Genomic DNA, 27597 nt, shown 5'->3' with positions numbered 1-27597 from the left:
TTTACATGTGGGCTGGTAAGTGTGAAGGAAAGTGATAGGAGGGGACAAAAAGGACCAAATCTGGCCTCGATCCAACCCAAGACATACTGGCCTGTCATAGTCTCCTTCAGTTACCTTGATATTGTGCAGGCTCTGCAATGTCCCCATTCCCTTCCAGTCTTCTTCTCTTATTGACACAGCTTCTCTCGCAGTTGAGTGAACTTTGTTTGCAACTCTGGGCCAGAAGTCACCATTCACATCTCAATTCTTTGTCTTGTTAAAATAATCTCTGTCACCTGGAAAATGTTCTCTGGTTCTTCCTCCAGTCTCCTGTTTTTCCAAGAAATGCATTCCTTTTTGAGACATGCCCTTGATCTGATCCAGGTTATTCTTTTCCCAGATATTGCTGGTTTTCTTTTAATTGTATAGGCCACAGGTTTCTCCAGAAGGAGAAACATTGAAGAATCAGTGTTCAGAAAACCCACATCTTGAACATAGGTATCTTTCAGCACAGGCTGATTTTTGCTGCTGCTTGTCAAATTTTCCTTGCTTAGTTTGTGTTTGAGCTAGGCTGTATCTGTGTTGACCTTGTTGACAGCAGTGGAGAACCCAGATGCTCTGAGCCTCTTGATTTGAGCTAGCTCTCACCACACTGTAAAACATCTCACTCTCATGTTCCCTAGGGTACATATGGTGTTTCTATGGCTTTGAAGTATAATTGTTTTTTCTCTGTTTCTTTCTTTATCTGCTACCTTCATTCAACCTTCATCTCTCACGCTCCTTCTGCCTTTGTTTTTTTTCCCCACTTTATCTGCTTTTTTTTTTTAACTTGAAATGATGACAGGAATGTGTTGTAGACCTTTCATGATATTTTCAGGCCACAATCACAGAAGCTATGTTATGTACATTAAAGGCATTTCCAGATACATTGCCGACTCGGATAACACTGCTGTCACCATAAATCTGTGTTGTCCATCTGGTATACTCAAATATATTAACCTATCATCTGGGTCTGTTTCTCATGAGAGAAACTGGTTGTATGCTTTAGGGTAAATCTAGAACCAGTGTTTTGTGTATGATGTGAATGAGCAGGGAAATAAAGTTATGGAGATGGGGACATAATTACCTGCACTTTTGAAAGAACAGGAAGTGCTCTAGGCTTATTTCAGTAGCACAATGCTTCTTGTTTCTTGTGTCCCCTTACGAAAAACATCTCTTGCAGATATTTCATTATTGCATGGATTCAAATTATGCAGTTTGCTAATGGTGTGTGCCTCATTCCAACTCCTTTAGCTGATATAAGTGGAAGCATTTAAACTGTTTCAATGCCAACCACTGTTAAAATCCATTGAAATAAATTTAGAAAGAAGGAAGGGAAGGGAAGGGAAGAAGGGAAGGGAAGGGAAGGGAAGGGAAGGGAAGGGAAGGGAAGGGAAGGGAAGGGAAGGGAAGGGAAGGGAAGGGAAGGGAAGGGAAGGGAAGGAAGGGAAGGGAAGGGAGAAACAGGATAGTACTGTTGGAAACAATCTTAAAAGATCATCTAGTCCAACTTCTTTAACACTTCAGGGCTAACCAAATGTTAAAGTATATTACTGAGGGCATTATCCGAATGCCTCTGGAATGCTGGCAGGCATAAAGCATAAACCACCTCCCACAGAAGCCTATTCCATTGTTTGACCACCTTCATGGTACAGAAATATTTCCTAAGATCCAGTCTGAATCTCCCCTGGTGCAGCTTTGTGCCACTGAGTTTTATCATTGATGACCAGGAAGCAGAGTCCAGCACTTCTACATTTCACCTCCTCAAGAATCTGTGGAGAGCAATGAAGTTGCATCTTAGCCTAATTTTCTCCAAAATAGAGAAAAAAATATCCTCAGCCTCTCCTCGCAGGATGTGCCCTTCAGCCCTTTTACCAGGCTTACCTTTTATCCTTTCTATATTGTGTAACCCAGAATGAGTAAGTAAGGTCCCAAAATGGAGTAGTCAGTGATTTTAAGCAGAAGATAGGCAAAGCTCTGGGAAGAACAAAACATCAAGGAGTTAAGATATGAAACATACATGAATTAGAGACATAGGTACAAGCTTTACACTGGTCTCTGCTGGAGAGGCTAAGAGTGTTTTTGCAGCGTACAGAGGCATCCATTTTGGTGTTTGCAAGCTGCTTGTGGTTTGACCTACCACAAACACATGCATATGAACAGATCTGACCAAGTTGCATATATATATCATGTGCTTGAGGCAGTTAAATAAGCTCTTTCAAGACAGTGGCTTGGCATGTCTGATTGATGTCAGCTGAAACACTGTTGAAACTTTTTTTCTTTTTTTAATGGAAAAAAATATATATATATGTCAATACTGGAGGCAAAATGCTGGATCCAAACCCAGTAGAGGAATTAGGACATCAGCTGTGAGGGAGTGAATTCTTTTCTGATGCAGCTTGAAATCCCAAGACAGGTTAAAACTCTTAAGACTGGGCTCTTGGCAAGATATGATCCAAAGGCAGGCTTCTCGTTGACTCTAAGAAGCTGTGCATGCTGAAGGTTAAGGCAGACATGGGTATGATAATTCAAAAACAGTTTGCATAATAAGACTTTTTTTCTTCTCCTGCCTTTTCTCTCTTCCAAATAAGCTGCTAGCTTCTCCTCTTAAAATACTGACCCTGACCACAGCAAGTGAGTGGTGAATCTTTGTCACTAACTCTTCCTAACAATTAAAAATTATTTGCGACCTTGTTTACAGCTGCCTATGTGAAGCCACTTGGAATTTATTTTGCCTCTTGACACAATGCCTTCAATGTTGGGATATCTCCCATTTGTTACTGAAGGTGTGTTAAAACACTTGTCCTCTCCAGTAACAGCAATGAACCTATAGCACAACCATGGGTAACAAATAACAAATACAAAAGACTGAGAGGAAGGGAGGGCAATTTGTGTTTTTCTCTATGAGGTTGAATGGACCTCAGCCAAGCTTTCCACAGGGCCAGTTATTCTTTACAGAATATCTCAGACAAGAATGAATTAACAGGAACATGGGAAGGTTGTAGCTCTTCCTTTTCTAATGAGTCATAGGTTTTTGATCTCACATAAACCCATTCTAAGTGGTGGCAAGTGCAGATAGATGTCAGCTGGCAGTGTGTAACGCATCTGAAGGTCATCTCTTATTTTTCTACACATAAGAGGCTCTTGAAAACTGTACCCTGCTGTCTCGTGGAAAGATGATATGTAGAAGTCTGGGCCATTTCTCTTTCCTGCTCAAAGTCTGCTGTGAGTACAGCAAGAGCTAGGAGTGCTGTGGATATAGAGTGCGCAGAGAGGTGTTCCTCAATAGCTTCAATCCTGATATAGGAGGCAAGGCACATCAAGCTGCATCTGATTTGATTTTTACCTTGACCTATGTATTCACCAGTTCTTTTGGCTCTGATGTGCTGCTCTCCTGTAGCCTTCTCTTTTTTTTTTTTTTTTTTTTACCCCACACATTACTTTTGTCGGAAATCTACCACATACAGCAAGAATATTGGTGTATATGGTAACCAAATACAACTAACTCAGGGGGAAGTGAAAGGAACACAGCCTTCTGAGAATATGTGGAATTGATGGGGGAAGAAAGAGCATCTCTTTGCCTCTAGTGACAGCTCTTCCAATGGCAGAAGTACTGCTGAGTCTCAGACAGGACTTCTTTTCTCCTCAGTTCACAGCTTGTTGGTGGAAGAAAGGAGTAAGATTTACAGTGAGTAGTAAGGGAGGGAAAAGGAGAAAAAAAACCCTTCTCCTTCAACCAACCTCTAGAATGTTCATTCATACATACTCTGCTGCAGAATTAACACAGAAAGAATCTTTCCTTTCAAATAAAACCATTTCCTGAATCAGAGGGGTTTTCTGAATCAGGATCTTCCCTTTTTTCTCCATTCTCATAGGAATATGTCAGACAAAACTGCAGTACTGTCTCTGCAAATGTCAGTCCTCCCAGACACAAATGTGGGCTCAGACATTCCCTCTAAACCTGATGGGATGGAAGTACATTCATGGATTTGCATTTCAAAAGTAGTCAGAGAGCCTCTGTAAGGCCAGATCAGTTTGCACACAGTTTCCTTCACTGGTGCGAGCTCATGCAATGTGGTCGGAGGGATGAGGCGGAGCGACAAGGCAACCCGCCCCCCTCATGCTGCAGCGCTTTGGTCTCTAGCTCCAAGTTGTTTCAGTTCTGTGAAGCATCTGAACAAGCAGAAGGCAAGGAGAAACACAGCCCTTGTGGAAAATACATTAGGACTTTCAGGATGGACTTCTGTCCTGCTGGTAAGACTTCACCATCTTTTGTCTTGTTTTCTGTGGGGGCTGTGCACACCCTGAAATCCCAGTAGTTGGAGTGGATGCTGCAGCTGGTGTCAGGAGGAAGGAGATGGTGGAAGAACCCTGGTGGTATACAGCTAATTGCTTGTCAGCCTTGACCTGCATAATTTTACTTGCTCGCCTATAAACCAACTCCATTCACATCAGGAGAAATTCTCGCACTGAAAATGGTTTTCGTATGGAGAATGTCTATTGCTGTGGTCCCTTGTGCCCTTGTGATCATGACCTGAGCTGCAGGAACGGCACAGGGATATCAAGGGTTTTATGTGGCACTTGGTTGAGTACCTATAATTTTTGGCTTCCCTTCATGCAGCCTTGGCACAACTCACAGGCTCCTCAGTGGTGGTTCCCTGTGGCCTGCAGGACACAGTTTGCAGAGCTTTTCATGCAGTTGGGTGTCCCAGTGCAACCAGCTTGCTAGGTTTTTGGCATTAGTGGCCTCTCTTGCATATGCACTTGTTAAAGGTGATTGTACTAGGGTTCCACCACCTCCAGGTGGGCCTGCGGGGTCCCAAAATAATCTCTAAGGCAGCTGCAGATGGGGAAAATAAGTCACATCTGAAGAACTGAGAGAGATCTTGAGTTTTATTTTCCTAGTTTGGCAGATGGTGGATAAAGTGGTTGGTGTCCTGCAGAGAAAGGGAGGCTTCTGGACAGAACTTTTTCAGCATCCTGGCTGGGGAAGTTTGATGTGTCTTTAAGTCTAAGCAAATGCAGAAGACAGAGGGAGAGGATAGGATATGGGCTCAATAAGCACCAGGGAGAAAAGGGATGATCTGGCAATGACTATGCTGTGACTCATCATCTGTCCTGGCCAGCTCTTGTGTATACGATGTAGAAAAGAGAGAGCTCCTAGATGGGTAAACAGCATGAAAAAACAGCATACCAGGCTTGCTTGCCAAGGAAATTGCTAGGACCTGTGGGAGCAGAGCTTTTGTGGGCATCTGGCTACGCACACTGGTGGAGGCGGTTCTCTTGAGAGCAGCTGGCCCTCACTACCTGAAAGAAATGATGGACCTAGTTAATGTAGGACCAACTGGGCAGGAGGAGGCAGAGTACTTCGTACAGATGGTCTTTCACTCAAGCTATGCATTAACAAACTATTTATCTTAAAAGTTACACACTGTGGTAGTGCAGTGGGATCCTGCTGAGGAACAACGTGAATTTGCTCAGCTTTGGCTAACAAACAACAGAAACTCCACATCTTTCCCTCTGTAGATGGAATGTGCAAATTCTACCTGTGTGAGCTCCATCTTGAATTTCTTCTGACACAGGCTGGCAGAGAACTGAGAACCGAGAACTGATTTGGTGCAGGAGGGAGACAGGTTTGGCTGGAGGGAACTGGGGAACTCGACAGCTTTCTTCTACCAGTCTGGCACTAGGATCGGTGATAGTCTGCAGTGGAGATGACACAAAACTCATATAAAAAAAGGAATGGAAATTCAGGTGAAATTCCCCCACCAAACAGCCTCAACCAGGCAGAAAGTGCCCACCAGAATGCTCAGCTCATGTGTTGACATGTGTGGATGTACCTAAACCCTTTAGCAGCCTCACGTGTTTAACAACCGTGTGGATGTGGTGCTCAGGGACATGATTTAACCGAAGCTTGTTAGAGTTAGGGTACTAGGGTTAGGTTGCGGTTGGACCTGATGATCTTGAAGGTCTTTTCTAACTTGAGCAATTCTATGATTCTGTGATTCAGAGCCCTGCATTGCCTTGCAAATGGGCCTGTGCTGTCATACCATGTGTGGGTAGCATGTAGATTAGTTGGTATCCATTCTACAGACACTGCCATCCGTGACAATCTTCCTCTGCTATTTCTGCAGCCCATCCTTCAGCTCTCCTATGTACTCACATCCCACTCCAAATGCTATATGCTCATGCATATATTTTCACCTGGGATTGAAGGTCTCACTTAGCATGTGGGCAGTTCTGGACAACTCGTGTCAATGCGAAATGAACTCAGCACCACAGTATTCTTTGCTGGCTACATGAGCACTCAGACTTTGGGATAACTCTGTCCTGCTCTCCAGATGGGGATGCTGAGGGCATCAGTCACCACAACTGGAATTGAAGTCCGTGTTTTGTTTTGAGAGGCAGCACTAAAAATACAAGGCTGGGCAATTAAGGAATGGTCAGGTCTTTGTATCTGAGAATGCTCTGAGACTGGAGAAGCAACCTAAAGAGCAGGTGAGAGTCCCGCATGTGCTATGCTCATGTGCTATCCTTTCAACATCTACTCTCTGAAAATAAATTCCAAGCAGCAACTTCAAGTCCTAGAGGATGCCAGCCGATATCGACATAGCTGTGCATGGGCCAGGAGACTGCAGAGCAGGTTTGGGTGACAGCATTCTCCTGAAAGCTGTGGGTATTTTTGTTCGCACCTGTTGGTACTCTTCATCAGTGTGAAATTTCCCTTGTGCAGAGAACCCTGAAAAGGGCTACGCTTCATCTAGTGCCCTGATCTAGTCCTAGAAAGAAGTGGAACTTGCTGGTACTGAGGACTTTGATGACACTGAAGCATTCCTCAGTGTTCTGGTGCAGGGCTGAATTCCCTCTGCATTGCACAGTTTGGAAGTGAGCAAAATGTTTTGCTTAGATCCTCCCTTTCCTGTTGGTGTGGCTCATTTTGAAAGTGGAGAAGGAAGGAGAGGCAAAGCAGTCTGCTCCTGTTCTCTGCTTCTCGCCCAGCTGCCTCTGCAGTTTTCTGTGCTTTGCTGTGGACAGTTCCCCAAACGAGCTTTTTGCATTCACTTCCTCTAATTATAGACCCCGATGCATGCAGTAATCTTGATGAAGAGCCTCAAAATAACCTTGAGTGGTGTTAGGCCTCCTGTTAGGGAGCAGAGTAGCATACAGGAACTGACCTCAGAATTATTTTCTGAAGAAATCAGAGACTTTGTTTAGGAAACTTAGAAAACCTTACAAGGACCTTTTCTGCACTTTAGTCTAAACTGCCCTGAAATTTTTCTCCATGTGTTATTTTCCTTTCTACTTCACCCTTTTCTGCTTATCCATGACTTGATTCCCTCCCCTTCTCCATGACTCACATGCATTTTCTCCCCCGACGTAGTCTTTCCCACATAGTCTTTCACACATAGTCTTTTCCACATTTCCCACTCTAACACACCGGGCAGGTGAATCACTTGAGACATGAGATTTTCAGATGTTCAGGAGGAAGGGAGATAGAGTTATTTACAGTGTCTGTGGGGGTCATGTGGGTGAGATGATGCCCTCTGGGAGCCTCAGATCTCTTTGAGATGCATTAGGCTGCTTCAGTAGATGTGGAACAACTGAAGCAAAGCAACCAGACACCACAATCTTTGCGCATGGGGTGGGAGAAAGGGAGGTTCCTCAGGTGAGTCCTGCTGCAGTAATACAGCACAAAGGGTCTGAATGAGAATTTGCCAAATAATCACCCCAGTGATTCCATAATTATCAGACCCTACAGAGGTGAATGAGATAAAGCTGGAGAGGCTGAGTCTGGCATCATCTCCTGCAGGCTCAAGAGCCATGGGAGACATAAGCCCAAGCTCTGCTCATAGGTAGGGCTGAATTCAAGGGGAAGTCAGCAGCCCGCCTAACAAGCAGCAAAGCCACGGATTAGGTTTTTTCCCCTCTCACATTCAGGTTTGTCCTGCCCTCTTGACTGGCCGCAGCGACAGTCAACTTCTTTCAGCTCCTTGTGAGGGCTCTTTGCAGATCTGGGAGGGGAAATGGGCAGTTCCCATTCCTGTCTTCGTGCTGGCTGCTGGCCCAGTGCTTTCCCCTCAGAGGTGCAGCAGCCTCTCCCCATGGCTGCAGGAGGGATGGGGCACAGTCTTGTGTGACAGCACATGGAAACCCATCCAGACAAAAGGATGGGGGTATGTCCACGCTTGGGGAAGGCAGGTTTATCTGAGCCATTGTGGACATGGCAGGAAAGAACCACATGGACTCCAAGATGACTGTCTTTGTCCTCTTTTCCTTTTGTCTGTCTTGTCTTGTTCCTTCCCCTTCATCTCCACTCATATTTATAGCATTTGTTTTGCATGTGAGTGCCACACTAAGACAATTTCCAAGACATTTGGTGCCACTTCCCCTTTTTCCAGGAAGATGAGAGGCCCAGGGGATTTTCGCTTATGAAACAGCAGAGCAGGGTGTTCCAATAACCTAATGTGACTTCCTGGGAAAGCTTTATCTTTCTGTGTGTAGGATCCTCACTGCAAGTTGTGCACTGAGCTCCCAGTAGCATCACTGCCCTCAGCCTGTGTGTGTCCCCTATATTTTCCTGGGGCTTTCCATCTGCTGTGCCTCTCTGTGGCTTCAGCCTCCTTGTTCTCCTTGCTGAAGAGGCTCTGCTTCAGCAGGATTATATTTAGCAGCAGTGCTGTCACCCCAATTCTTCTAAGTCTTTTATGAATCATGTTGTGGTCTCTTTGGCTCTGTTATCTGTTTGACTTCCTGTGCAATACAAGGAAGCCTGTTCGCATTTCTGTATTGTCTGTAATCCACAGGGGGGAGGAAAGCAGAATAACAGCCTCCCACAGATGCTTCTTCTTCAGCAAGGCTTTCACCCCCTAGACCCTGTCCTCAAATTTGAAAGTCCTTGATTCTCTTTCTTGAGCCGTTTTTGACTCTAGCTGTGGTGGGTCAGTCAATGAAGCTGGTGTTTCTTCATGGGAGGTTTAGATGTAGATGGACTATTTAGGTCACAGCTTTCTTGTGCTAGAGGTCTTGTACATTGAGGTGACTGACACAAAAACCACCAAAGAGCATTTGGTAAAGCCTCTTTGTTGCGCTTGCAGTGAGTAAACCGGGTTGTGTAGGCAGATGGGTTGCTACAGGGTTAGATCAGAGGGCTGCTAGCAGAGAGGCTGACTGTGAGGCAGGGTATAGGGGGCTGCTGCTGGCTCTGGACTGAGAATCATTTGCAAGACAAAGCTCAAGTTCAATGGTTACAACAGCAGGGAGCATAGATGCAGGAGCACAGATATCAAAGCTGCTGAGGCACTGAGAGATTGAGGCGACTTTTCCTGTGATATGTTGGCATCAACTATTCTCACAGGCACCCGTTTGCTCTTCCAGGGTCATCTGACCTGAGTGAGGCTGAAGAGGCTGAAATAGAGACAATAAGGCAGCACAGAGAGGAGCTCTTGGAGGACATCAAGGTAAGAACCATCCTGTTCCTTCTATCCTGCCTAGCCTTCTCAGAGCTGTCTTCACCAAGGAATCTCTGCACATAACAGTCCAGACCATGCAGAAGTGCTTCTGCACAGGTCATATTTGCTGTGGCATGATCCAACTTGAATTCTAAGCTTCAGTCTGCCCTGACATACTTGTCACCAGCACTCATCCAACCTGTAGTACTCTCTGATGTGGAACTCATCAACCAACATAATGTGGTATTTGAGAAAGCAGTTCATTAACAGGGATTGCATATTTAGGATAAAGGAAAGAAATATGACTTTACTAAGTCATAAAGGCAAGGATTTGACTCAGCATTTACGGCTATTTTAAATTATCAGTCACCTTATCAGTTCTAGTTCTCTGCTGCGTCCCTCTGCAATTTTTAAATTTTTGTCCTTTTTGTGGACCTTGCCAAGTCGCTTTTGAAAGGTGTGATGGAAGGACCTTCAACACAAACTTCCGTAGCTGAACTTGCTTTTCTTCTTTTCCTTTAGCAGACTCAAACACTACTTCATTGACTCCCGAAGAGCCTGAAAATGACAAACTGAAAGTCAGTTAGTAATATCACATCACATCTACATCATGCATGGTGGTGGACAGCTTTTTCTCTTCTGCTTCCATTGCCACAAAATGTACACTATCATCTTGCACTGATTTTTCCACAACATGAAGAGATCCACACTCCTGGGAAATGACTGCAGTATGTCTTCACATAAAGAATTAAACCAAGTTATCTGTGACTTCTCACACTTGCAGCCTTAGCATCCCTGCTGCAAAAACAGAAAGGCGTCATGTACCTTCTTCAAGAGTCTGTGGATGCACATGCATGTGGTTTACTTGTGCACAGTTTTCATCTTTTCAGTTTTCAGGATGAGCAATGGGCACTGTGGGACACAGGATATTTGAACACAAATCCTACATTTTTTTAACCTACACTGGGCACAAAAAAAGATACTAGACTACACTGACCCTTATTCTAAAACCCAGAGCCATTAACTAATAGGGTTGTCCAGTGGAGCAGAATGAGTTTAGGTGAAAGTGCACCTAGAACTAGAACATTTTTTACCAGGTGGATTTCTTCATTAACTATTTAGCAGTACTCTTTATCAAACAGACCTGAAGGGTGGTGCTGTCTGGGAGAGAGAGAAGGAATGAGGCTGAATTTCATCTTACTGTTATAGAGTGAAAAAAACACAATTATTTGAAATTCAAGAGATATGATCACAGCTTTGTGACATTTGTGCAGTACCTGAAGCTTATTAAGGAACACTTTCAGCTCTGTCAGACTGATTAAACAAAATGGAATGAAAGTAAAAGCAAAACTTTAAAGTTGTGGGATATTGGAGAACTTCTCAGTTTCTGTACCAAGATTCATATCATAGCTGCATCCTCACTCCTAACTGAGGCTAGATTAGTCACATAGCCCTTCTTTCTCTGCCTATTCAGTTTGCTAAAGAAATAAATTGAGAGATTCCTGGAAGAGGCATTCCCCTTGGTCTGAAGGGAACCCAAAATGCAGAAGGGAAACAAGGAGATGCACAGATCTTGGTTTCCTTGGTAACACAGAACATCCAGCCAAGAAGGCTACCATTTATCATGGATCTAAAGGGAACAATTGGCTCTTAAAATTCTTTTTGTCCTCCTCTCTTCTTTCTCCGTCTAAAGACAGATATCCACTCACTGGTATTGAGTGACAGGAGCATTAGAAAGTATGTTTCTCTACCTGGCCACTTCAGATCCACATTGACCTCCCAGTTACTGGTTCCACTTCCTCTGTCCTGGATTGTAGCCAGGCTGTGCAAAGCAAAATCTAGAAGAAAATATGTGTGGTGGAGGGAATGTCATTTCTGACATTGTTTGAAGAACTAAAATCAATATTGGGATGAGTTCTCTGACTCCTCCAAGCTGACTGGGCTTGATTTTCCAGCCCTCAATGACGACACAAGAATATCCTCTGCCCTTCTCTCCCATTTCTTTCAGCTGAATTCCAGTTTGAATGGGAAAGGTCACCTTAGAGCGATGCATATTTCACAGAAATCCTTGACTAGTTCTGAACAGCTGGCCTTTTCCTGTGATGGAGGAATGAAATAAGACAGGCTTTGTACATTTTCTGTTTTTCCCTTCTCTGCCTTCACCCTCTTGATATTTCTTTTGCAGAAGCTGAAAGAAGAGATTGCACAAGTGTTTGCAGAGATTGAGGGCTTCCAGAATGCAGAGGAGAGGCAAGAGGCAGATCAGAACCCTGGTGAGAGGACCAGGTAAGTGAGGCTAGTAAGTATTCCTTTGTTTCCAAAACCTCCCTTAGTGTTGGGAAAACAGGAGCACTAATGGAATTTGGATCACAACAAGGCAGGAAAATGAAGCCTGGAATGTCCTTCTGTCCTCTGAGATTTCTTCCTGAACAAACACCCTCCCTTGATATCTGAGTTGCCTTGTGAGTGTTCTAAGTAAAACATGGCCCTGTATTCTAAGTTTGGCTTTTCTTCTTTTTGTTTGTAGCAAACTATCGCAGAGGGATAAACTTCTGTCCGTGGGTCGGAAGAAATTCAACATGGATCCTGAAAAGGTAGGATCTGATCATTCCAAATTTGAGGATGAAGCTGTGAGGAAGAGTTTCTGTTGAGTACTGGTCCCACCCAAGCCAAAGGAGCTATTTCCATGGACAGTGAGGCTGGTTTCCTACCTCGCTAAGGCTCTAGTCAGAAGAGTAGACCTTCTTTCCTATTTCTGAAATATTCTGTTAAGATCAATCTGTATTGCCTCCCCACATCACGTGTCTATAGGGGCCTATAAAGAATTTCATCAGATACAACCCAAAACTAAGAGAAATAAAGGGAGGATGGCTTAACACTGACAAGAGAGCTAAACATTCTTCAGTGCACTTCTTCTTGCTTGTGTGACAGTCAGAATTCATAGGATCATAGCATCATTAAGGCTGGAAAAGACCTCTAAGATGGTCTAGTCCAGCCATCCCCTTATCACCAATATTTCCCACTAAACCTTGTCCCTAAGTACCATATCTACCCTTTCCCTAAACACCTCCAGGGACAGTGATTCCACCACCTCCCTCCCTGGGCAGCCTGTTCCAGCTGCAGCACCACTCGAGAAAAAATTCTTCTTAATATCCAACCTGAATCTCCCCCGGCACAAACTGAGGCCATTACTTCTCATTGTATCCCTATTACGAGGAAGAAAAGGCTGATCCCCACCTTGCCACAACCTCCTTCCAGGTCACTGTGATAAGATTTCCCTTGAGCTTCCTCTTCTCCAGACTGAACAACCCCAGTTCCCTCAGGTGCTCCCCATCAGTCTTGTGCTCCAGACCTTTCACAGCTCCACTGCCCTTCTCTGGACACACTCCAGGGCCTCTATGTCTTTATGGTAGTGAGGGGCCCAGAACTGAACACAGCACTTGAGGCGCAGCCTCACCAGAGCTGAGTACAGAGGGTGGTCACCTCCCTGCTCCTGCTGGCTGCACTATTGCTGGTACAAGCCAGGATGCCATTGGCCTTCTTGGCCACCTGGGCACACTGCTGGCTTATGTTTGACCATCTACCCCCAGATCCTTTTCCACCACTCAGCTTTCCAGCCACCCTGCCACAGGCTGTAGTACTGCATGGGGTTGTTGTGACTAAAGTGCAAGACCTGGCACTTGGTCTTGTGGAAGCTCGTACAGTTGGTCTCAGCTCATCAATCTAGACTATTGAGATCCCTCTGAAGAGCCATCCTACCCTCAGGCAGATCAACACTTCTGCCCAACTCAGTGTCATCTGCAAATTTACTCAATCCTCTCATCCAGATAGTCAATTAAGATATTAAATAGGACAGACCCCAGTACTGACCTTTGGAACACCACTACTGACCAATCATCAGCTAGATTTAATTCCATTCACCACCACTTTCTGGGCCCAGTCATCCATCCAGGTTTTTACCCAGTGAAGAGTACACCTGTCCAACCCATGGGCTGCCAGCTGCTTTTAAGGAAAAACCACAGTCTGCATTGAACAATTGTTCATTGTAGGCTAACTGCAGCTATCATCTTGGATGGCTGCTGGTCTGAGTGACAGCTTTACATGCCTCCCTGCTGAGACCATGAAGATATCTTCCCCAGTGTCTACACTGCATCTGACGTGCATGCCAGCCTCTGGACATCTCTCTGCCAGTGGGAGCTGTCTTTGAGCACTGATAACAGTACATCCAGATCATGTGAGAGTGGATTCTCTTTTTGTCTTTCTGTCTGACCTTGAGGCATCTCTTTCTATGGCACTTTGCCATGACATGCAGAAATGCCTGAACGAATCCTGACCCCAAACCGTTTTAGCATTATTAGTTCAATGCTGATCAGCCTGGTCAAACTGCTGTACTATGTTCCTATATTGATTTTAGTTTAGAACAGGCACACACAGATCTCTGTTTATTGCTTCCCTTTTTGGTACGTAACTAGAGTCTGGTAGGACTTTCAATGCAGGGAACTTTCTTTGTCCCTGCTGAGGTTATGTTTCATCTAGGCAATGTTGATGAAATGAGTTCCCATCTCCAAACGCTCAGGGTAAGTTCCTGAGGCTACAGGAGGTAAACACTAGAAATACAGCTGAACAGAATCTTCTGGGAGAAACATTCTAGTCTGAAAAATGGAGATCCACCATCACTGCAATAATTTGCAAAATTAAATTGATCTAGATGAAATTTCAACTGGGGAAAAAGGAAGGAAAATAGTGCGGAGAAATCTCCCAAACATTTCAATTTCTTCGTTTGAAACTCATTTTTCTTTGGGGCATTTTAGAAATATTTTCTTATATATTGCAAGGCAAAGTGAATTGATTCTGTCGAAGCTGAACATTTTGATATTTCTAAAACAATATTAATTCCTTTACTGTATTCTGTGAGGAGAATTGCATTGTAGTCTGAAGAATTGCAGTGTTTCTAGATAGTGCTCTTAAGCTGAACAAAAGCTCAAATTTCAGTGACTTTGGAAATGATGGAATTCTCTCTAAAATAAAATGCTGGCTGTTTGCAAACCTGATTCAGACTCTCTATCCTCCTTAAAGAACACACTCCATCCTTTTTGGCTTGGGAGAATGGAGTTTACCAGGTTGCTGAGTTTTCTGTTCTGTGGCCTGCAAAAAACTTCAGAAAAAAGATATAGGCCTACGTTTTTGCCTGAGTACCCCTTTTTGATAACATCTGCTTATTTATTTTCAAACATTTTTTTTTCTTTAAGTTTCTTTGGTGAAACCTGACTTTTAGGAACAGAACTCTAAGATATTTTGACCAAGAATGTTAAAACGAACCCTTTTGACTTTACTTTAAATATACATGGCTGTTTGAACTTTTGAGCTACACTGCCCTTTTCTGTTTGCTTGAGTTTCCAGTTCAGTGAAACATTTGTCCAAGTTTAGGGATGAAATGAGCATGATACCAGCCCACCACAATAGATAGAAATGGTGGGAATAAGGAGAACGTGACTGTGGTTTCCCATGGAGGGGTTGAGGAGTAACAGGAGACAATACTAACAAAGCCAATGAAGTCTGACATTAGAATATTAAAGTTCTAATTTCACACCAACACAAAGATCTGTCTTACTTTGCCGTCTTGCTTGTCTCCTCCAGGGGATCCAGTACCTGATTGAGCAGCAGCTATTGTCCTCAGACTTGCAGGAGATTGCCAAATTCCTCCACAAGGGTGAAGGCTTGAACAAGACAGCCATTGGCAATTACTTGGGTAGGAGGTAAGAAATCAGCTGAGATAAAGAAGTCCTTTGGATGCCCTGTTCTGCATAATCCCTCTCAGCCACCATTTTAGATGGCCCTTGGCAGATGCTGAGACTGAATATGACCTCACACTACAGTGGGCTGGGTGGGCAGTGGACACTGGGAGATGTCTTTAGAGTGTGGCTGAGGTTGGCTCCATGGGTTACCTGTCTTTCCATCTATACTGGAGTCAGTCTACTCAAGAGTGGTGCCCATGCATCTTGGTTTCTTGCTGGTTGAGGGGAAAGGGAGCCTGGGAGGGAGCAAAATGCATGTGATCATACCAAGGAGCATCCAAATAGAGCAGGGTCATAGCTCTCTACTGACTTTCTCCCTCTCTCCTCTCCCAGAGACTCCAAAAACATTCAGATTCTCCAAGCCTTTGTGGCATGTCACCAGTTTGCAAACCTCAACCTGGTGCAAGCACTAAGGTGAGTGTTCAAGAAGTAAGAAACGGAGAGGACCCTTTCAGTCACTGGGTCTTAATACCCAGAGAGGTCATGAAAGCCCCAGTGAGATGAGATTGGGTTTCCCAAGGCCGTGCTGTGTGTGTTGGCTCTAGGCTGTTTTTCTGTGAATTGTAAACACACCTTTCTTTGGTGGACCTCTTTCATGGTCTTCTGAATGGACTAGCCATGTGCAGAGAAGATGGGGATAGTGAAGTGGGTTGTTGTGATTTCAGCGGATGGTGGGGACAGGGTAAGTTATTTTTTGTACTAGGAAATACGCTAGCTCACGGTGCCCAGTATGTCTGTGACAAAGTGACTCTGTCTTAAAGCATCTTATTCTCTTTAGGTAGGCCTTCTGGCAGGGCTCTTTCTCTTCAGGTCCCTGATGTCTTGCAGAATGCTCAGTAGAGAAGAGCCATGATTTACAGGATGCTTAGCTCTGCTTCTTTTTAGAATGTTTGAGGGTGAGCCTTGGAAATTTTTAGAGAAAGGAGCAGATATCCTGCTTGATGTGCTGCATTGTTTCCCTGCTGTGATGAGATAACTTCTTCTATTTCCATGGGCTGAGGGAAAGGATAAATATTCCTTGTACATAATCTGACTAACTCTCTGGCATGCTACTCCTGCTAGACAGTTCCTATGGAGCTTCCGGCTGCCTGGGGAAGCACAGAAAATTGATCGTATGATGGAGGCCTTTGCCAACTGGTACTGCAAGTGTAACCCAGGAGTATTCCAGTCCACAGGTATTTATAGGGAGAAGAAGGCCTATAAAGCAAAGAACCACTGTGTGTTAGAGAGAGGAGCCTTCCTTTCCCAATCACAGGGCATAGAAATCATCCTGTGAAAGTGAGGATGCTGTCTTTCATGTTCTCCTACATGAAGCTAAAGGAGGCAGATCAGAACTTTTCAACAGGCTGATGGTCTTTTATCCTCTTTCTTCTACTGTGCTCCAGCTCATCCTAACAGGGAGTAGGCTCCCAGTCCCACGTGAAACATACCTCATTGCAGCATGGGTACCACTTACAGGCACGGGTCTGTAGAAACTTGCTAGCAGAGCTTTTACCTGACCAGATCTACCCAAATTGCCTACTAGGGAATCATCTCCATCACAGGAGATCAACTCTCCTCAAGCCCTATCTGCCTCTCTTACACCAGGTAGAGGGGAAATCTCCTCCTAAATCTGGCAGGTTGAAGCTGTTCACCAGCAACTGGAAACCTAGTCACTTGTTAGCATGTGGATTATCTGCTCTGTAAGAAAAATGCCGTCAGTCCTGGTTTTCTTTCTCATTGACAGATACATGTTATATACTCTCCTTCTCTATTATCATGCTCAACACCAGCCTACACAACCCTAATGTGAAAGACAAACCCCCCTTTGAAAGGTTTGTGTCCATCAACCGAGGCATCAATGATGGAGCAGATCTGCCAGAAGAGCTCTTAAAGGTAAGGAAGGTTTTGATCTCCCATTTTATCATCAGTCCCTATTTTCTCTCTGGGTCAAGCTTCACTGTGAACGTAAGGTCCATTGATCTCAGTGTAATATAAGTCTACTGACTTTCTGCCCTGCAAGGGGAGAGCTGCTCAAGGAAAAAGGTATAAAATGGAAGCTGGAAAACATGAAAAAAGCTTTGAAGAGTGACTGCAGACATGCTTGTTGGTGAGGACATGTAGCAAGAGAGACATTCAGAGAATAGCAGTGAATAGTGACAGCCTTCTACACAGGGGCAAGTGTAGAATCCTGTGCCTGGGAAGGAATAACCACATGCATTAGTACAGGCCAGGGGCTGACCTGCTGGAAAGGAGCTCAAGGAGAAGGACCTGTGCATCCTGGTGGACAGCAGGTTGGCCATGAGCGAGCAGTGTGCCCTTGTGGCCCAGAAGGCCAATGGTGCATTACAAAGAGCATAGCCAGCAGATAGAGGGAAGTGATCGTCCCCCTCTCCTCTGTCCTGCTGAGGCCACATCTGGAGTGTTGTGTCCAGTTCTGGTCACCCTGGTTCAAGAAAGGCAGAGAACTTCTAGAGAGAGACCGGGGGAGGGCCACCAAGATGATGAGGGGCCTAGAGCATTTCATCAGTCAGGACAACAGAGCCTGACCTCTTTTGCACCAGAATATATCTGTGCAAGTAGCAACATCAAGCCCAAAATGAACACCAGAGGCTTTTAAAACATCTCTTCCATTACCTTTAAAGCTCTCAGAGTCCATACCATCTCTGATCCCAGAGGATGAAGATGCAGAAGGGGGATGGAGGCAGGAGACACAGCTGTTATCAAAACTGGAGCTATCAGCTTCCCAGGGGCTCAGCAGGCACAGGACCATAGAATCATAGAATCATCTAGTTTGGAGAACACCTTCAAGACCATCAGCTCCAAATGCCTGGGTTCTGTGAAATACATCTCCTTATGGTTATGCAGATGCACGTATTGGTCTTTGCATGCAAGTTCTCAGCAGAATGTTTGGTTATTTGATGGTGCACCACCAACCCAGGGCCTAAATGGGGCTGCAGTCACTGTCACCCCCCTCCCACCCTCAAACTTCCTTAGTGCTACTTTGTTATACCCTCAGCTGTCCCCGTTGGACATGCTGTGGTCAGTCACTGCTGCCAGTCCTGATGAATTACATGGTTTCCAAAATGGATTTGCTTTATTTTTGACTCAGGGTGCAGAAAAAAGCTTGCAGTCACTCTTGAAACATTTTGAGGTGTATATTGAGGGCTGTTGAGGGCTAGTGCTCACTGTTACCTCCTTTCCCATTCACTCACCTGCCTCTGAGTAGAGTGATGTACCAGATGGACCTGAAATGATTGTGTACAACTTTTGTCAGAAATTCATCTTTCTTTCTTTTTATTTTCTCTTTCTCTCCTTGATCCAATGCTCTGGTGCAGAATCTGTTCGACAGCATAAAGAACGAGCCATTCTCTATACCAGAAGATGATGGAAATGATCTCACACACACTTTCTTCAACCCTAACCGTGAGGGCTGGCTCCTGAAACTAGGTCAGTGGGAGCCTTCCTCTAACTCCTCGGGATTCCTCACCTTCATGCCTTCCTCCCATCACAAATTTCCCCCAGAAACCCACTCAGGCATCCAAAACTCACCCTGGCACCAGCATCTCCATTGTCCCTCCCTCCCGTCTGCTGTGGTGGGCTGAGGCTGACACCTGCTGTTGAAACCAGCCGCCTGCTCTCTCCTTTCCTTCTGGCCCTGTTCCTACAGGGTGTCTCTGCTCAAAAAACAAAAACAAAGCAAAACAAAAAACCACCACCACCAACAAAAAAAAATCCTGTTTCTATACATATATGTATCTCCCCTCTCCCCATCCCTAGCCTCATCACAGCAAAATCCCTCAGCATCCACCATATGGTGGTGAGTACCACTGGTACGCTGGTGGTAACGACCATGGTTTTTTCCTGGGGACTGATGGCTACAGGCAGAGTGTGCATGTGTGTGTGTAGAGTAGGGTTGGGGGAAGGACAGCTAAGAGTGAAACTAATGGATTTTGAACCTTTAGGAGGACGTGTGAAAACCTGGAAACGTCGTTGGTTCATTCTGACTGATAACTGCCTGTACTACTTTGAATATACCACGGTAAAGGCTGAACTCTAGGTTGTGAACTTGTACTGGGTGGTTACAAGCTTCTGAGGGGTCAGGGAGGATAGGGGTTAAGACTGCCTCATGCTGACAGACTGAGTTCAGACCTCCTTCCTTTCATATACCATTTCCTTGACTATGGTCTGGAGAGAGTCTGTGCACCGAAGCTGTTGCTGGGATCTCTTGTTATCTAAGGTCCCCATAATGGAAATGTAGGGATCTCCCCAGGCACACACTGCTTTTGTTCTACAAAGGTGCGCATGTTGGGGAAATCAGAGGGGCTATGGCAAAAGTGTAGGGATGATGTTTGGTGTTAATTCCTGTTTCTTTGACTGCAGGACAAAGAGCCTCTGGGCATTATCCCCCTGGAGAACCTATCAGTCCGGAAGGTGGATGATCCCAAAAAGCCAGTAAGTCTCCTTTTCTTGGTAAAGCAATAGGAGGTCGGTGGGAAGAGAAGGTGCTTACATGCTAGTGAAGGCTGAGGTAGCTCTGGGAAAAGGGAGTAGTGGGGAACAACAGTTTCCCAGGCCTGCATGTACTGTGCTTCTCAAAGTGAAGGTGCCAAACTGTCTTGGAGCCCACTCTAAACACAGATGTATTTTAACAGACAACAACTGGTCTGAGAACCATCCTTTTACTAGCTTAATTGTATGTATATATGTGTATGTTGAAAGAGATGAGTACACAGAGCTGGCTTCTACATATACTGCACCAAGACTCTCCATAATGAGTTACATGATGTGTATTCCAGGCAGTGCTGTGGGGCTAAGAAACTTTCAGGAAGTGACACTTTTCCTCTGTGCATCTTCCATGGAAAACCACTTCTTTGATGTGACACGAGTTTGGGAGAAGTGCCATTTGTCTGTTCTGTGGTAGCAGACAGAAGAGAGGATTCTGTGTCTACCCAAAAGTGGAAGACATTCTCATGTGTGGAGAAGGATGACAGATACCATAATGCATAACTATTGCTACTTCACCTCTCCATAAGACCTGTTTTTATGTCTAAGCCCTCACAAGAGGCACGGTGCTTACCTAAGAGGGATGGCTTGAAGATCTAACTCATGGGGTGATTCTTGGGCAGGGAAGATGAGACCCCAGAGCACTGCAAAGACAGAATGCTCTTGTCCCTTTTGAAATCTTTCTCAGCCTGTCATCTATGGCTGAAAGCAACACAGCTTCCTTGATCCCTCCTGTCATCTGCTGCAATTCCATTTTGTTCCCTTTCTGACAGAACTGCTTTGAGCTCTTCAATCCCAACTGCAAAGGGCAGAAGATCAAAGCCTGCAAAACAGATGGGGATGGGAAGGTGGTTGAAGGCAAGCACCAGTCCTATAAGATCTCTGCAGCTACACCAGCAGAACGTGATGAGTGGATTGAGGCAATAAGGTGAGGAGACCTTAACTGGAAGCCTGAGCCTGCCAAAATGTTCACACAGTTTATCTGACTGCCAGGGAATACAGCCTGAAAAGGGGAATGAAAATAACTTTGTAGCCTAACAACCACTTGATGCCAAAGAGTTTCAAGGTTCCTTCTGGAGACCTCTAGACACAGCTTTGTTCTCTCCTATTTGTACTTCTCCACTCCTGCTTTTTGGTGAGCTGTTTCTCTGTGCAGGTTCAGTAGGTTGCCTCTGTTGTTCTCCAGCATTAAAATTCTTGCTCTTTCTCTCTTTTCTGCCTATTTTCAGGACTAGCATCACACAGAATCCTTTCTATGATCTCGTCTCGGCCCGAAAGAAGAAGATTGCCAACAGAAATTGATCCATGACCTGGTGGCTGGCAGCAGGAAGATGTAGTTGTTGGACAGCGTCTCTCACATGCTGGGCACTTTCAGGGAAGAAATTTGGGAGGATTGGCTCCTTCCCTCTTGGCACGAAGATGACTGACAGGACAACTTACCAGATTTGCTTCTTCTCCTTCCAACCCAAAGGCAGAGGAGCAATCCACTGAGGACTGTCAGAGCTGTGGGCACAGCACTTCCCATGTCATAGCTCAGAGGCTAAACATCAACTGGCCTTTGGGTTCCTCCATATTGCTCCAGGCATGAAGGGCAGAATTTGAGGAGAGACAAGAATGTCTCCAGAATATCTCCAGCCTGCAGCCGTCTACAACCATCAAATGAAGTATAGTTTTTCTATGTGGATGCTATCAAGACAGCAAAGCATAGTCCAGTCAGTTGTGGAGTAGATAAGATCCATTGGTTTTTCTTCCATTAACAGATGTGTTGTAGTTGTGTCAAGGTGCCACTAATGTTTCAGGACTCCAGGGTGAAACCAGAGCACAGAGGATGATAAGAATCCCTCTGTGCAGTTCTCTTCTATGCCTCTTCCTATAGCCATGAAGGCTGTAATTCTGGGAAGTCCCTGCTCTGCAGCTGAGTCACAGGCTTTAGGAAGTAATTGATGTTAGACAGGGAGATAGGGTATACACTCTGTGTAGAGAGGTTCCTGAGCAAGGGAAGCAGCTCTGGATCTCTGTCTCTGGGACTGGCTACTCTTGCTACTCTGGGACTCACCATAGGTCTCCCTAGGGAAGACCCCCAAACGCTATTTCTCCTTCTAGCTGATGGCTACCCAGCAAGCATTGCTTGCCCAAGATGTGTATCTGAAAGGTCTGCAGCCAGAAGGCATGAAAAATCAGAGGTGCATTTACATACACACAAGCATGGGCACACAGAGGCATTCCCATCTTCACAGACCGGTTTCACTTGGAACCTACTGTTTTTGGCTCTTGTGTGAAGAAATAAAAGTGTCTGAAACAAGCGGAAACCTCAGGGCAACATGATTATTGTGGTGATAAAAGCAGAGGATGTGAGATAAGAGTGTCGTGTTCTTGTGCATAGCAAAACAGCCTGAGCTCCAGCGCAGCTCTGCAGTGCACCCAAGATGCAGGCTGAGCAGTGGCACCAGCAGTGGAGGAGGAGTAAATGAGACAGGAGAAAAGAGCAGGGAGTAGTAACACTGTCTGCAAGCAAGGAAGGGAATGGATGTAAATACCAGAGAATTGCTACAGAAAATTACACCTGCAAGATGAAAGAACTTGATAAGCTATTGCTATCTCGTCCCTTTCCCTTTCAGGGCTCTTCTTGTGAATAATGGTGCTCTGCTTCTGCCTTTTTGCTTCCTGCAGAGGGCTCTATCCACCAGGAAATCTGCAGCAGGGCCTGCACCACCGATTATTCATTTTGGTTATTTTTGCCCGAGCCACAGGAATGTTGAATTAATTTCAGGAGGCAGGGAGTGTATCTCGGAGTTGAAGCACGCGCACACCCTGGAGAAGGAACGTGAAGGTTTTCTTCTGCTTGCGCTTGTGAACGTCTCCTGCATTGAATCTCTGTGTCGCTGATGTGATACAGAGTGAGTTTTCTGCCCGCTGCTCTGCAGCACGTGCTTGCGCACACATCCACTCTCGCTGTGGGTGCAATGCAGGGAGGCAAGGTCATGGCCAGAGGTGGGAGGAGAAGTCAGAATCTGGTCCCTCATCCCACAGACATCTCCAGTGTATATAAGAGAAATACAAACAAGCACTTGGCTAGTATAAGATGCCCCAGAGACTAGTATTTGGGTAAGGAATTTCTATTCTACTGCCTCTCAGGCTCTTGCTCTGTTTGCCAAAAGCCATCAAAATGCAGCTCTTCTATCCACAGTCTGATAATTCATGCTGAGCTCTGCCTGAGCTTACCTGGATTCTTTCTATGACAGCAGTCTGTCCAAGCTCTTCCCTGTCCCATCAAGGAAGATGTGTAATGGCACAGGTTGCCCAGAGAGGTTGCCCCATCCCTGGAGATTCAAGGCCAAGTTGGATGGGGCAGCCTGAGCTGGTGGGTGGCAGCCCTGCCTACAGCAGGGGTTGGGAAATCGATGATCTTTAAGGTCTCTTCTGACCTAAGCCATTATATGATTCTGTGATCAAACTGATCACAAGACTGAGGTAAAAATGGACCAGATTTCCTCTCCCCTTAGAGGCTGAGGTAGGCAGAGACACAATATGTTTCCAGACACAATTAATTCCCAGACCCCTTGCTCAATCGCCTCAGTGCAATAAACACAGTAGTACCCAACGTTGCCCACCAGCATCGCAACTCAGGAGCTCTTCAAGTGCTATGCCTGCCCTCATGCCTGCTGAATACCAATATATTTGTACAACGAGGGAAAAAAAATGATAAAAATTGGCCAGAATGTTCTGGCTTCATCTATAAAACTTGACAGTCCACTTGTATTAAGTGTGCTTTGGCAGCCACGCTTGGAGCTGTCACAAACTTGTGATAGGAACGACTTGTGTAAGAGGAACGGCACCACCAGGCAATGAGTTTCTGGCTATCATCACACGTTCCCTTTTCTGAGGGTGCTGCACAAATGCACACATACACACAGAGAGCCCTTCAGGTACTAAATCTGACAGACTGCTCTCTGGTAGACATGTTCATTTTTCTGCTCGTAGGCAGCGTATGTGGGTCACACAGACACACATGCAGAAAACTGACACTCTCTGCCAGCCCAAGGATTCCAGTGCACACCCAATAATTCATTTTCATAATAAATGTCTGTCTGTTTCCATAAAAGGGTTGGGAGGAGAATATCACTGAAGTGTAGGATAGAGCACATCAATGCATCTTGCCTCCTCCCCCTTCTTTCCTTCCTCCTGTCCCTGTTTATCAGCTACTTTTTGGAAGGCTAATACATTTTAAAAAGCCTTTCTAGAAATTGCTTGCAAGTGACATAGATGGAGCAGCAGAGCCAGCAACCTCATTCAGTACCGCTTAGGTATCTAAGCAAAGAGTAGAGAAAACCTTTGGGATTTGGAGGGGAAGGGCAGTGTAGGTGGTAGACTGAGCAGAATTTTGGATTTGGAGCCCATCAAAAGGTAGAACGTGTCTTTTCCCAGGGGTGTACTGCCTTTGGCAATGGGAAATCATCAGTAAATGGAGTGCCCATCTGACACCATCCATTCCTGGTTGGCCTGAATCTGCTCAATTCTGTGTCATGCATCCTTTAACACAAAAGGAAATTCAAACAACCCTTTTCTGCCAGCTAAACAGGGGTTTTGGAGCAGGACTGCAGCCTTTCATCTCTCTCTGTCTCTGTGATAAGCCATCCGCAGCAATGCAGGGGTTGCAGCCAAGAGAGGTTGACAGGTTTGCCAGCTCATACCATAAGCCTGGAGAAAGAAAAGGCTCTTCCAAGACCCAGGGGGACAAGAGCCAGACTTCATACCCTCTGGAATCGGTCATTTTAATGGAAAGAAGCACAGCCTTGCCATATCTAAGATGGTTTGAATGAAGCAGTCAGATCTGTGGGGGGCAGCAGGAGCTTCCATCCTGCCTCCCATCCCTTCTTGCCTGGAGGTGGGGGCTGGAGGAAGCCGAAGGCAGATCAGGATCCAAACCTGACTAGGCTGTCTTGAACTGTCACTGCTGTCACATATGCAGTGGCTCTGCTCTAAAGTGCCTGCGACAGGGGTGTGCAGCAGTCTCATCTCATTGTGCCATTTCCAATGCTGCTACCTCCCTGAGATAAGATGAATGTGACCTGTCCTGGGTTTTCATATTCCCATGTGTAAGCCTGTGTACAGCCATCAGTTTGCACCTGGAGGTTGATGCTGGTCGGCTAACTGCGAGAAGGCTGTGTGTAGTGACCTGAAGGGGATTATAGGGAGCAAGGAGGAGACTCAATGATGAACAGTGACAAGAACATGTCTTTCATATCATATCATCATATCACAGAATGGCCTGGGTCAGAAAGGACCTCAAAGCCCACCCAGTCCCAAATCCACTGCCATGGGCAGGGCTGCCACCCACCAGCTCAGGCTGCCCAGGGCCCCATCCTACCTGAACCTCCAGGGATGGGGCACCCAAGCTCTCTGGGCAGCCTGTGCCAGTGCCTCATCGCCCTCCGAGAAGAAAATTTCTTCTTAACATATAACCTAAATCTCCCTTCTTTTAATTCAAAGTCATTCCCTCTCATCCTATCATTATCAGACATGTAAAAAGTCATTCTCCCTCCTGTACTCTTGAAGCAGAGTAGTTGAAGCAGAAGGCTGAATGAGGTCTCCCCCAGAGCCCTCTCTTCTCCAGGATGAACAAGTCCAAATTCCTCAGCCTTTCCTCATAGGAGAGGTGCTCCAGTCTTCTGACTGTCTTCACGGCCCAATTCTGGACCCTCTCCACATTACTCCTGTGCTGAGGCCTCAGGCCTGGATGCAGTATCCAGATGTGGCCTCACAAGAGCAGAGCAGGGGGGGGACAATCCCCTCCCTCTCTCTGCTGACCACCCCTCTTTTGATCCAGCCCAGGATATTGTTGGCATTCTGGGCTGCAAGAACACACAGCTCTGGAGCAGGGATGACAGAAATATCTAGACCAAGTAACATATCACATCTGGGCAGAACGTGCAGGGAGAGGAGCATATGCCCTGCTAGCACAGCACGTCTTCACGCCCTATCTTGCTGGAAAAACTGGGTTAGAGGTCCCCTTCTGATGTGTCCAAACAGTCGTGTTCTGCATGCTCACAGTCACACATACCCAAGTGTATCTGTGCATGTACACGTAACATGGACAGAATTTAGGAAAGGATTACGGTGCTAAGGGACATTGCAAGGAGAGACTTTTAGCAGTCCCTTTTCCTTTTGAGGTACTAGGCTCACCCTAATGCACCTACATGAAAGAGATGTTTTCTTCTGCTCCTTTAACTATGGTGAGTGGAAGCAAGGTTCCTGGGGATGGCTAAAGAGGTGGTGATTTGTGCAATTAATGTCTAATCAGTTCTATGAATATTTATTGCTCATCAGCAAGCTCCTGAATGACAGCAAAGCCCCATATGACCAGAATCACATTCACAGCTAAACCAGAGACTCCTGTGGGCTCCACAGATGTGAAAGTGTATAACCATCCCATTGCTCATGGGAGACATAGAAACTGCTAGAAAATTTTACTCCAATCTTTTTTGGAGGAGAAAAAAATTGACTTTTAAAAATCGACTGGCTGGGGAGAGACGCCTTGAAATACTCTGATATATTAACAAACTTAACCCATGACTGAGTTTGAGCTTGTTCTTTGTGTGTGTGCATGCGCACTAATTTATTTTCTATTGCAATGTGGGAGAGAAAATAAAAGGGAGAGAAATATCAATTCCTGCACCTGTTTGAAAAGTCACCTAACAGTCAGGAGCTTCTTGGAGCTTGTCATTGACCCTCCCCCAACATGACATAAAGTCTACAGAAAGATACTATTTTGCTTCCTTAAGAAATACCGTGTTCAGGACTTCCTGCCATCATCAGAATTCTGATGTTCACCCAGGAATTGGGCTTGATGATTCTTATGGTCCCTTCCAGCTTGAGTTATTCTATGATTCTGTGATATCTGTGCTCCTTTCCAGAATTCCCTTTTCTCTTCTTGCTCTGATTCTTCCATCTCATTCCTTTCTCTGTCTCTTCTTCCTATAGTGTCTCCTTCAGCTTGATCCTCTTCATAACGGTTCCATTACTGTTCCATCTCCAACAAATCCCAGGGAGGTGGTGCAGTCACAGCTCCTGGAGGTGCTCCAGAACTGTGTGGATGTGGCATTAAGGGACATGGTTTTGGGGCCTAACCATGGGATGGGCTGGTGGTTGCACTAGGTGATCTTAAAGGTCTTTTCCAGCCTTAATGACTCCGTGAATGATCGATTGTAAATCTGCCTCTTCTTCTTTTCCCTGACCAGCAATGCTGCTTTTCCATCTCTCCCTGCACATCAGCCAGGCTCTGCTTTGGGAACTCCAAGTCTGCCCTGGCAGAGCTCTGGGGAAACCCCCCTATTACCCATGCAAAGACTTTCTAAACCAGAGCCAAACTCCTCAGCTCACCTGCAGCTTGGGTTTGTGCTGAAGGCTCTGCCAAAAGTCTGTTATTACCTAAATGAAAAAGATACATGGCCCTCCTGGAGAAGGAAGAGACACAGATAACAGTGATTTGTCTGCTGCCTGCTGCCTTATGACTGAGAAAAAAGCCCCACATTCCAGCAGGGCTTCCATGACCAGCTCTTGGTGGAGAGAGAAGACAGTGAGGGCACTTGCACTTTCTCCATGGATAAAATCCCATTATTTCAGTGGTGGGGTGGGAGAAGAGCCTCTAAATTTGCATCACAGCTGTCCCCTTCCTCTCATGTGGTTGTGCTTGAGCCTGTACAAGTCTGGAATATACAAAACGGGAGCCAGTAATAGACTCAGAATAAACAGCAAGGTATCAGGAGAGGGCAGAAAAGAGGGTTGGCAAGCCCAAAACCATTATCATAGTGTGAAAGGGCTATGTTCTGCAAGTGTCTGGCAATTGTTTT

The 27597-nt window shown here is 45.5% G+C and overlaps 1 protein-coding gene and 1 non-coding gene across 7 annotated transcripts in view; one reads left to right on the top strand and one right to left on the bottom strand.

Annotated features, from left to right (window-relative positions):
- Window positions 1–1466: 1466 nt before the first annotated feature.
- The window catches only part of LOC104911097 (uncharacterized), a 118360-nt gene continuing 92229 nt past the window's right edge, over window positions 1467–27597 (bottom strand). Inside the window, exons 3-5 of one of the 5 annotated variants that reach the window (XR_014884094.1) lie at window positions 5213–10025; window positions 1903–1995; window positions 1467–1790 (exon numbers count right to left, since the gene is read on the bottom strand). This is a non-coding gene — a transcript (uncharacterized LOC104911097). Of the gene's footprint in view, window positions 1791–1902; window positions 10026–27597 lie in introns of those variants that run through there. The other 4 variants (XR_014884091.1, XR_014884099.1, XR_014884092.1 and 1 more) reach the window with 4 other exon arrangements.
- Window positions 4086–26414, top strand: CYTH4 (cytohesin 4). Of its 2 annotated transcripts, XM_003202234.5 has the most exons (13): window positions 4086–4272; window positions 9394–9476; window positions 11653–11753; window positions 11995–12061; window positions 15105–15223; window positions 15596–15676; window positions 16325–16437; window positions 16989–17137; window positions 18580–18691; window positions 19207–19283; window positions 19625–19696; window positions 20521–20675; window positions 20977–26414. In XM_003202234.5, exons 1-13 carry the CDS (start codon window positions 4086–4088, stop codon window positions 21047–21049), a joined length of 1389 nt encoding a protein of 462 aa, XP_003202282.2. In that variant the 3' UTR covers window positions 21050–26414. The 2 variants fall into 2 exon arrangements, with proteins under 2 accessions (XP_003202282.2, XP_031410369.2); XM_031554509.2 differs by lacking the exons at window positions 4086–4272; window positions 9394–9476 and adding an exon at window positions 10040–10195.

Source organism: Meleagris gallopavo, chromosome 1 (assembly GCF_905368555.1).
Source record: "Meleagris gallopavo chromosome 1, MGAL_WU_HG_1.1, whole genome shotgun sequence".
In the NCBI taxonomy this organism is placed as follows: Eukaryota; Metazoa; Chordata; class Aves; order Galliformes; family Phasianidae; genus Meleagris; species Meleagris gallopavo.
This window is presented reverse-complemented; position numbering and strand designations above follow the sequence as displayed.